The sequence below is a fragment of the Mobula hypostoma genome, chromosome 26 (assembly GCF_963921235.1).
Source record: "Mobula hypostoma chromosome 26, sMobHyp1.1, whole genome shotgun sequence".
Classification (NCBI taxonomy): domain Eukaryota; kingdom Metazoa; phylum Chordata; class Chondrichthyes; order Myliobatiformes; family Myliobatidae; genus Mobula; species Mobula hypostoma.
In genome coordinates this window covers 34,322,305-34,334,070 of record NC_086122.1, presented here as the reverse complement: position 1 = coordinate 34,334,070, position 11,766 = coordinate 34,322,305, and the positions used below count along the sequence as shown (strand labels likewise).

Here is an 11,766-nt window from a genome sequence, read left to right as displayed (position 1 = left end):
AGGAACACCAATGTGCTCCTTGGGGTGGGCAGTTGCCTTGAAAACACCAGTAATTGTCGTTTTCTGACATTCAGTTGAACAGTGGTTTTCCACCGTGTTTGAATCAGACAGACAGAACACAGACCTTCCAAAGCAACGCGAGATCATTGATAAAACCCCTTCCACATAAAAGCAACATCAGTAATTAGGTTTTTGCTTCCCAAAGCAATATTCTGGAACTAGTTTAGTTCAGGAAGTACACTAAATTTACTGCTCGAGTGAAAGATGTTGCTGTTATTTCAGTCTGTTCTGGCAAATCGTGGTGGTGTGGCTGAATCCTTGAAAATGAAAATATGATTCTCTTAACAATGACCTTTCTCTGACAGTAAGACTGTGATCATATCCTTACCTCTGTCATTGCCATTCCATAACCAATCTGTACAAATCAAGACTATTTGTTCCTTGTCTTTGCTGAGGTCAGAATACAATTTTGGTTATGTATTACAATCAAATATTTCAAAAAAGGAAGAGATTTGATGAAGCTCAGTCAGTGCAGTTCTGCTGTTTATTCAGTTATGCAGTATAGACCTCTGATAATGCAGCAGAGATATTCAAAACTTAAAATTACAAGAACAAATTACAAAATCAATATTTCATTTCAAATGATAGAAAATGTTACATCCTTTGAATCTTTGAATTTCATCCCATAATTTTAATGAGAACATTAAAGTTAATTGCAAGTTGCAGAAATTACTCCTTGCTTACTCCACACGCCACCCTCTGAAGTTCTACTCAGCAAACAGAAAAAAAACAACCACCTGGAAGCAAAATAATGCTAATTTATACAGGAAATGCAAAATGCAATGAAATTCAACCCCACTGATTATCTGTAGCATTAACACCAGGGAATGCAGGATCAGAACCACCTCTCAGCATACACAATGGCTCTAAGTAATTTTTCTTCAACTGCATCAGAAGTGCTGTTAGAGTCGAGATGAGAGAGTCGTGGATCTGCACTAGAAGTCTGATCTACAGTGGGGAATGGAAAGTGAGGATGGTTTTGAGATTTGGCTCCATCAGACCCAAGGGGCCTCCTTATCCACTGGTTGAAGATTAGCGATGTAGGAATATAAGAGGCAATAGAGGAGAGTGTCTGGGGAAGCCAGGGGTTGGCAAGGCAAAGGTTTTGGAGATCTAGCTATCCGAGATGTTGCATCCACAACTGTTGGAATGAAAAGGTAATGAGAATTAGAGGCAAGTGCCAATGAACGCAGGGAGCCAGAAGATTGGGAGAAGTGTGTGTGAAGTTAGTATGGTCAGGTAGGGTAATGAAGGATAAAGAGTAAACATTGGAATTAACTTCATGGAGTCTCAGTCCAGCTAAGCATTGGCAAAGCTTTGCCCTGGGAAGACGCAAGCACGGTCTCTCTTGGGAAAATGTTGACCAATTTTGATCACTGCATGAAAAATGGTGGCATTTGATGCACATCTAATGCAGAAACTGTGTCAGACACACAAAGGCAATTTATGCCAAGAGATGCCCACGTGAATTTGTGGAGGCACATGAAACAACTCAAAGGTTGTTATCATATTTCAACTTTGGAGAAGTTCATTTCCAGTTCTACAGCACTGACCAAATTTCTACATGGCTCTTAAGAAAATACTGCAGCGACATTGGCAGAAATGGAGAAATGATGAAATATCCTTCTTACTGAATCTGATTCTCTCTTAAACTTAAAGACTCTCAGATTGTGCAGCAATGGAGCAAAAAGATTATTCCTGCAATGCGAAGTGAAACAGATTGAATGATCCTGCAGCCAGAAAACTATATGGTGAGATACATGTCACAGCTACACAACAGAGCTATTTAACCATGGCAGCCACAGAATAACACTGCAAATAGTATAAAAATTACTTTGCATGGGATTTTTCACTTTGTGCAATCATATTAATAATAGTCTCTTGAAAACACTTTGAATATCAACCACCTGGGAGATTTTCTTTTCTTCAAATAACAATTAAAGTTAGTTCTAAGACTGACAATGCCCTGAAGAGGTGCATCTCCACTTCAGGGAAACACATGTTGGAGGTATAGGCTCTCTTTTGGTGGTTCAGTATATGGAAAATATACAAATACATTATTTCACAGAATAAGATAATCAGACTACATGGAACCCAACAATCTAATGTGCTTTTAGGTTCAATATAAATGTTTACATACATTGTATACACTGCCTTAAAATGATCAGCCCAGTTTGGACTGCACCCTAACGCTATGACATATTGATATGCTTTATGCTTGATCTACTGCAAACAGAATCTTCAGTTTATCATGCCATCTGTCTAACTGATGCTAATGCCTCCTAGGATCATAATCTTAGGAAGAGAGGAGTGAACTATTCTATTTGAAGAGTTAGGTGCTTTGCCATTAGATAAAAGCTTCCTATCGAAGACCAAACAGTGAAAAGTATTTCAATTAAGTTAACTATTTATCATCTTTATTACCAAAACTATTCTAATTGGAATACAAACACTGCAGATGCTGACATGCCCTGGATCCCCAATCATACTGGTTACATACACTCCAAATATACTATCAATCTTAGTACAACCACAGTTAAATGCACTATCACTCCAAGTAATTACACTCCCATATGCTCAGATCAGTCCTGCTATATCACTCCTCAGTCACACAATCACACCAATACATACTTATTCCATATGCACATATGGCTGGGACATGCACACATTGCTGTTCTAGTCCCTGCCCAAAATGTAATCACCTCCAGGTTCTGTCAGACATCACTCTAGGACGGTACTGCCAATACTTAATACAGTTACTCCAGATGGAGACAATATTCAGGCATACAATCAGAGAGATACTGGCAATGTCAGGATACCTAATCTGTCCAGAAGCAGAATTCAAGCACTGCCTATGGGATAAGTAAATGGTTAATAAATAATTATGGTATTTGAAAGTACCACACTGAGTGGTAAATCTCTCTTGAACAGCGTCATAACCTGTCGGTATAGAGTTCCGCAGATGTTTTAAACAGCTGACTTGTTGCCTTTAAGCATCCTGATGCTTGTTTTACGTATGCAGTCTAAGGATTTGGGTAGATTCAGTGGCTGATTAAGTTATTACAATACAGCTTTTCATTTGCTGTGCATTGAGTTTGAATAATCCTAGGATTGGGAAAAAGAAGTCGAAGCAGCTATAAACTGATTTTCAGGGCACATAATAAAGCTTTTACCACATTTAATTGCAGGTGGCATGATTTATGATGCAAATATTTAGTTACGGCATTGGAGAGAAGAATAACACAACACGAAAGACTTGAACAATGATGAACTTTTAAGTACAATCATTAGTTTAAAATCTTCAAAGCTCTGAGGAATGTTGCCACATTCTCTGAACTTGAGCTTTGGCTTGATAACAACCCAGCTATTATGCTGTGCATGATTTGCACCCCAAACATGCTGATAGCCACCTTAAAAAGTCCTGCTTCCCCACCCCGCCCCCCATGTCTTTCAAGGCATTAAAAATCCACAATAAATATTCAAAGCCTCCTTACAGCTCATGATGCTTTTCACCAAAAAAAAGTGCAAGATGTTTAAAATTCTGTATCAAAGTTGTAAGCAAATTACTTCACATGATGGCAGGCAGGTGCCCTCAGCTCCATTCCTTTATTTATTTCTCATCTTCTGCAAAATTGCCCCACGAATTCGCAAAGCTCCAAACTCTTATGAATTGCCCACATCTTGGAGGGTCACTCTTTATGACTGTGCACGTAATTCAGCTTTCTCTCCCCCCCACCCCGAGTGATGTAAACTTGCAGTGAGCTGTAGGCGCCAATTCTGAATTACAGTGATGTGGACGGCAGTTTTTTAAGTTCTCTGCGTTGAGCCAAAGTCGATGCCTTCACAGACTCCAGTTTCGGCGCTGGTGGAGAGCTGCTCAAGGCGGAGAACGTGGCAGCCATCGCCCCCTGGGTAGAAAAAAATCATAATTCTAATGCACAATCTGGAAACAATTTGCAGGACAAAGCACATGATATTGCATAGTTACTTGCCTCCGTTCATTTAACACTGTTTGGAGAGTACTCAGTGAACACTCCATATAAATGCCCATTCTCTCTCTCTCTCTCTCACACACACACATACACACACACACACACACACACACTCTCTCTCTCTCTCACACACACACACACACTCACTCTCTGCTTTGTCAGTCTGCTGTCGCTGCGCTGAGTGTGCGCACTTTAATGAATTCTCCGGTATATTCTAGTAATGGTCCCAAAGGGTTGGCTTTTATGATGCCTTTCCCACCATACACGGTAGTAATCGGGATGTGTAATTAAGTATACGTTGTTTGTATACTGTAAGATGTAGTACCTCTGTTTATTTTGTAATATGATTGTAACTACATTGTGGAGCGCATCACATTCTAATTCATGTGTAGTTTTAAGTTAACCATGTTGGTAATTAAAGATGATATATCCTGGTGCCTAATAAACAGGGCTGTTCGCTCCCGGGGTGGGAGGGGAGAGGGGAAGACTCACTCACTGCCAGGAGTTCACACTAGCCAAGTATGGAGTTATTATTGTTTACTGGTCGATACCTTTTTGCAAATACTGGCAGTTTTCTTTTCACTATTCTCACTAATTTTAGTAAGTTTGATTTTTGACACACCTAATAAACACCTTTGCACAAAAGTGCTAAGTGACTTCAATTATTTTTTCCTTTGGACATAACCCACAAATCTAACACACTGATAATGGGTACATGAACATTACAATCTAGTGAAACATTTCAGTTGAATATTATGTAAATTTTCTTCAGAGTCTATACATCAAACCAGGGATTGAAAAGAATTCATGCCAGACTAGCACTGCAATAATTACTTCTGACTCCATTCAGCCAGATTTTCCAATCTCCTTTATGTCGATAAATCAGCACAACCTCTCACTCAAAAGTCAGCGAGACCAAGGAGCTGATCATTGAGGAGGAAGCCAGAAGTCCATGAGGCAGTTCTCAACAAGGGATTAAAGGTGGGGAGGGTCAGCAAAGAAGTGGCACTACGAAGAAAACAGGGCAGCGCCTTTACTTATAAATCTGCGAAGATTCGACATGTCATCTAAAACTCTGACAAACCTCTATCGATGTGCAGTGGACAGTATACTGACTGGCTGCATCAAGGCCTGGTATGGAAACACCAATTCCACATGCTTTCAAAAAGTAGGGGGATATGACCCAGTCCAGCACAGGTAAAGCACTGAGCACATCCTCTTGAAGTGCTATCAGAGGAAGCAGTGGACACCCAGGCCATGGTCTTTTCTCACTGCTGCCATCAGGAAGGACGTACAGGAGCCTCAGGGCTCATACCACCAGTTTCAGGAACAGCTACCAGTCAACTATCAGGCTCTTGAACCAGAGGAGATGAGTTCACTCACCCCATCACTGATGTGTTCCCACAACCTATGGACTCACTGTCAAAGACTTCTGTTCTTGATATTTATTGCTTATTTACTTATTTATTATTACTACTTCTTTTGTCTTCTTTCTCTTTGTAATTGTACAGTTTTTTTGGCTTTTGTACATTTCTTATTTGTCCTGTTGGGTGCAGTCTTTCATCGACTCTATTTTGTTTCTCAGATTTACTGTGTATGCCTGCAAGAAAATGAATCTCAGGGTTGTATATGGTGACATACGTACTTTGATAATAAATTTGCTTTGAACTTGCTCTTCTATAAAGTGGCTAGAAATACCAGAGCACCAGACTGGCAGAACAGTCCTCATGTTTGCTTCGCATATGTATTGACAAATCATGATGTATTGTGAAGGATCACACTCAGACAGGAGAATCCTGGTGCACGTGGCCAGTACTGTGCCACAAGTGGAAATGCAAGAATCTCTGCCCCTGGTTACACCAACGCCCCTGGAGCAGGCGAGAAGACAGGGATGGAGTTCGGAAGAACGTACCCTCCACTCGGACGAACCGGATGTGGGTGTCGGAGACGTGCAGATTCACAAATGACACCAGGGTTGGTGGAGTGAACACCAGTGCAGAAGATAAGCTTAGGCTACAAGGATATATTGATGTGTGAGTGAAATAGACTGAGAATGGGAGATGGGAGTTTAATTCAGTGAAGCAATATACTTTGGGAGTACCAATGATGCTAGGACATATCATGATCCTAGGGAGTCCTGAGGAACACAGAGAATTTAGAATCAGAATCAGGTTTATTATCTTTGATTCACAATCAGTGGTCACTTTATTATAGAGTCTTAGAAAAGTACAGCACAGAAATGAGCCTTTTAGCCCTGCCAAACCATTTAAATTACCTACTCCCATCAACCTGTCCTGGGAACATCGCCCTCCATACCCCTACCATCCACATACCTATCCAAACTCCTCTTAAACATTGAAATCAAGCTCGCATGTATTGGCAGCTTGTCCCACGTACTTACATCTCTCTGGATGAACTTTCCCCTCATGTTCTCCTTAAACTTTTTGCCTTTTCCCCCTCAACTCATTACCTCTAGATGCAGCCCCACCCAACCTCAGTGATAAAAGCCAGTTTGCATTTACCCCATCTAAAGGTACCTTTTGCACCTAATAAGGTGGCGACCGAGTGTATGTTTATGCTCTGCTGCACCTAATAACATGGTCGCTAAGTGTGTGTTCTGTTGCTGGAGCCCATCCACTGCAAGTTTCGACGTGCCGTGCATTCCGAGATGCTCTTCTACACACCACTGTCGTAACACACGGTTATTTGAGTTACTGTCATCTTCCTGCCAGCTTGAACCAATCTGGCCATTCTCCTATGGCCTTTGTCACGAACAAGACATGTTCACTCACAGAAATGACACTCACTGGATGCCGTTTTGTTTTGGGTTTTTTACAACATTCTCTGTAAACTCTAGAGTTGTTGTGATGGAGATCAGCAGTTTCTGAGATACTCAAACCACCCAATCTGGCACAGACAAGGTCACTTAGATCACACTTCTTCCCCATTCTGATGTTTGCTCTCAGCAACAGAACCTCTTGACCACGTCTGTATGCTTTTATGCAGTGAGTTGCTGCCACGTGATTGGCCGATTAGATACTTGCATTAACGAGGTGCTCAGGTGTACCTAATAAAGTAGCCACTGAGTATTATGGCAAGATAGTTGATTAGTTTGGCAGCAGCAGTACACAGTGGTACAAAAAAGTTACTATAAATTACAGCAAGTATATATAGGTAAATAATGCAAAAAGAGAGCAAAATATTGAGCTGGTGTTCATGGAGGGGAAGAAACCATTCCTAACATGTTGAGTGTGTGTCGTCAAGCTCTTGTAGCTCATATTAATGTTAGTAATGGGAAGAGGACCTGTCCTGGGTGGTGAGGATCCTTCATGATAGATGCTGCCTTCCCGAGGCATTGCCTTTTGAAGATTTTCGTGATGGTGGGGATGTTAGTACAGTAACAATGAAGGAGCTGGATCATGATGCGAATCTAAGGATCTGTAAAGGTGGCAGTGTAGGGAGGTAACATGTCTAAGGCAGCAGAAGGGGTACTGGCCCTCAATAGTTGGGGCACTGAACACAACAGCAAAGAGGTTACGTTCCAGGTTTGTTAAAATGGTCAGACTTCAGCTGCAGTACTGCGTGTAGTTGCGGTCAGAGCACCACAAGGAAGATGTGATAGCAGTGGAGACGGTACACATTCACACGTTGCCAGGGATGGAGCAGAGAGTGGAGGCTAGGCCTGTTTTCCCTGGGGAAGGGGAGGTTATGTGGGGACTTTAATGAGCTTGACATCCTGCCGGGCAAGCTGGCTCTTTGGTAGCTGATCCCGGTTCCCTGGGGAAGAGGAGGTTATGTGGGGACATGTTACGAAGGCATAGATAGGTACATTTGCAGGAAACTATTCCTCTTATTGGAGGCAATTAAAACTTGAGGACAGATTTAAAGTAATGGGTAAATGATTTAGAGATGAGTTGGGGGGGGGGGTCCTTTTTCCACCTAGAGTGGTGAGTACCTGGAACAAACTGCTGGAGAGAGTGGAGGAAGCAGAATTGCTGATAGCATTTAAGAGGTGCTTAGACAAGCAATTAACTTGCCATGGCACAGGTGGGCAGGGGCCAAATGCTGGAAGACTGGATTAATGTGAATGGCTGCCTGCTGGCCAGCACGGATATGGTGTGGTTAGAAATATTCACATGCTGTATGACTCCATAACCAACTGCTTGTCCACAACGACAGACAACCTACTTTAACAAGCTTGACATCCTGCCGGGCAAGCTGGCTCTTTGGTAGCTGATCTCGGTTCACAATCCATTGGTGTTTCAGGACTTGTTTTGCCGTGAGGCGCTGGTGTGGGTCAACATGCAACATCTTGGAGACAAGGTCCTGTCAATAAGGAATATTGTAATGTATGGATGAGTTAACTGAAAGCAGCAATAACAAATCTGTTGCTCAACAAGAAATTACTCAAGGAATTGGATTAAAACAGGAACTTATATTCGTAGCACTTATAACTGTAAAAATACAACTCAAAGCACCTCCATGAAGAAATATCAGACACAAATTAACACTGGGCTAAGGAAGGTAAATGAGAAGAGCAGTCACAAGGTTAATTGGGGATGAGCGATACGCGGGGCCATAAAGGGAACAATAGAAGCATTTAAGGAAGGTAATTACAAAGTTCTATAATTTGAGGTGGTGATATGTCTACCAAAGGAGGTGTAGGGTGCACCTTCCACCTGCTAGCCCGCAGGTCACCTTTGGGCAAGGAGTAGCACCTGCTTAGTGCCCCCTCCCCCAATCAGGGTGACGTGAAGCCATGACTGCAGGTGGTGGATGGTGTATGAGCAGCTGGTGTATATCACAGGACCTGGTTATGCCACCGCTGATACCAGGCAGACAATCTCTGAAGAATATTGATAATGGCTGGGGTTACCCGCCTTGTAAGGACACTACAGAGAAGGCAACAATGGCAAACCACTTCTGTAGAAAAGTTTGCCAAGAACAATCATGGTCATAGATAAGGGGAAGACCATGATCACCCACATCATATGACATGACATGTAATGATGATGATGATGAAGAATTACACAGCACAGCACCTAAGTAGCCAATCTGGGGCTCAGGAGGGAGAAACGTGGACAATACCACAGTAAGTTCTATAAAAGAGGACCTGAACAAAATTACCAATCTGACCAGCAGTGTGGCAAGATGAGGTCAACGAGGATGGAAGGTTTGCTTGTGATTGCAACTAGTAAAATGAGTATTTGTAAACTTTGGTAGGGGTTGATCAAATTGCTAGAGGTATAGACAGGGTAAGATGAGGCACTGGTGGTTACGGGTCTTTCCCAGGGTGAGAATATCAAGCGACGAGCAGAGGTCTTAAGTGAAAGAGAGAAAATTTAAAGGAGATGTGTGAAACAAGTTTAGATAAACAAACAGAGGTTGTAGAAGCAAACATGATAGAATTATTTAAGAGGAGGCACTTAAACAGACAGATGGAAAAGCAGGGAAGAGAGGGGAACGTACCACGTGCAGGCTGATGGTATTAAATTGACATGGTTGGCACAGATGTGCTTGGCAGGCAGTGGCCTGTTCCTGTGCGCCACTATTCTGTCTTCTAAGTACCATGAACATAGATATAACACAGAACATAGTGGGATCCAGGATCAGCCATGATGGAATGGCGGAGCAGACTCGACGGGCTGAATGGCCTAATTTGCCACTATGTCTTACAGTAATTAGGGAAGACAATACTGACAATAGAGGCAAACCTCCAATAAGCTGTCATCAGCTCCCAGGGATTTAATCATCGTTCAATTCCAGTCTTTTCAACAGGCCAGCATACAATGTCAATGGACATCAGGAAAATGATGATTCTCCCTCATCTTCAGTTGCCTGTGCATCACCTACAATTTTCTTAGACAATCCAGATAGCTGAGAAACATGCACCTCTTTTCTTGATAACACAGAAGGTTAGTCGACTTCAATGTTGTAAACACATTTCACATACCACCTTGTTAATAGACCTAATTTTAAAAAAAATTAAACTGACCTTTGCCGCAGAAGAGGCTTTGTCCCAGTTCCCACCCTGCAGACTGTAGCGACCACTCCCAATCCTGGCCAGAATCTCACTAGGCGTGTCATCCGGGCCGTTAGCAAATGGGGTATAGCTGGTTTAAAATGACCAAAGACAGAAGGCAGCAGTTAAAAAAGCAAGTTCTGTACTAGTAATGTGCAGCAACTTTAACAGCCTGATATTAGAATTAGAATCAAAATCAGGTTTAATATCACTGGTTTACAGTATGTTATGACAGGTGTTGTTTTACACCAGCAGCAGTAAATTTCAATACACAATTTAAACTGTAAATTATAATTTTAAAAATATACAAATTGAATAAGTAGTGCAAAGAATGAGAAGAAAAATAGTAAGATAGTGTTCATAGGTTCATTGTCCATTCAGAAATCTGATGGCAGAGGGGATGAAGCTGTTCCTGAACCGTTGAGTGTGTGCCTTCAGGCTCCTGTACCTCCTCCCTGATGGCAGCAATGAGAAGGAGGCATGTCCTGGGCGATGGGGGTCCTTAATGATGGGCAACATTGCAATTGAAAACAGCAAGGGTATATTCAGACACCACTAAACATAAAAGTGTTCTGCAGGGTAACCTCTCAATAATCCCCTAGAAACAACATCAGTCCCTCATCCAGACACCAAGTCAACATTTCACTCACAGGGGGTCTCAAACTTTTATGTTCTGTCTCTCTAAACACCAACAAAATTATTGAAAATAAATCAAAAGAAACTAAAAGTCATGCAGTTGTTATCAGATAGCATACTGTGAGCAGTTTTGGCCCTCTTAGCGAAGGAAAGTTGTGTTGGCATTGGATAGGGTCCAGAAGTGGCTCATGCGAATGATTCCAGGAATGAAAGGGTTAACATATGAGAAAGTTTGACGGCTCTGTGCCTACACTCACTGGAGTTTAGGAGAATGAGGGGAATCTCATTGAAACATATCAAATATAGATGGAGTGGATGTAGAGAGGATGTTTCCTATAGTGGAGTAGTCTAGGACCAGAGGGCACAGCCTCTGAATAGGGGGACGTCCATTTAGAACAGAGATGAGGAAACATTTTAGCCAGAGGGTATCTGTGGAATTCATTGTCACAAGCAAACACGGCGGCCAAGTCACTGGTATATTTAAAGTGGAGGTTGACATTTTCTTGATTAGTCAAGGCGTCAAAGATTATGAGGAAAAGGCAAGAGATTGGGGTTGAGAGGGATAATAAATCAGCCATGATTAAATGATGGAACAGACTGATGGGCCGAATGGCTTAATTCTGCTCCTATGTCTTATGGTTAAATATGCTGCTCATTGTGTACCAAGTGCTGATTTTGGCTAAATACTTTACAGCTAAACCACTGCTTTTAAGTTTCAGATAATAATGGAGGTAAGATAAGTGAAATTAATGCTTCGCTTAGTTTGAAAACTGACCTTTATCGCACTACTTTAATTTACAGTTCTCTTTTGGTCTACAAAGGTCTAACTGAGATATCTCATCATTGCAAAACCAAACCTGAATATAAATTTGCAGGTACTGTATCTTTATGATGACCCCATCTTTGCAGCAGGACATAATAGTCTTAGTCACATGGTTATTAATAGAATTGGAAAGTTCAGCCTTTTAAACAGCAGCTTAACCAAACACAGATTAAAATAGAAACATTGTCTCTGCAATCTAGAAATTCATCTGCCTTGTTAACACTCCCTCTCAT

General features: G+C 41.7%; 1 protein-coding gene across 9 annotated transcripts in view; it reads right to left on the bottom strand.

Moving 5' to 3' along the window:
* Positions 1-527: 527 nt before the first annotated feature.
* LOC134338178 (ribosomal protein S6 kinase 2 alpha) overlaps positions 528-11,766 on the bottom strand; it is a 255,579-nt gene continuing 244,340 nt past the window's right edge. For all 9 annotated transcript variants that reach the window (XM_063033799.1, XM_063033798.1, XM_063033800.1 and 6 more), the window contains 3 exons: positions 10,048-10,165; positions 8,241-8,378; positions 528-3,968 (listed from right to left, as the gene is read on the bottom strand). In XM_063033799.1, coding sequence (XP_062889869.1) covers positions 3,843-3,968; positions 8,241-8,378; positions 10,048-10,165 — 382 coding nt within the window. In that variant the 3' untranslated portion in view covers positions 528-3,842. The remainder of the gene's footprint in view (positions 3,969-8,240; positions 8,379-10,047; positions 10,166-11,766) is intronic.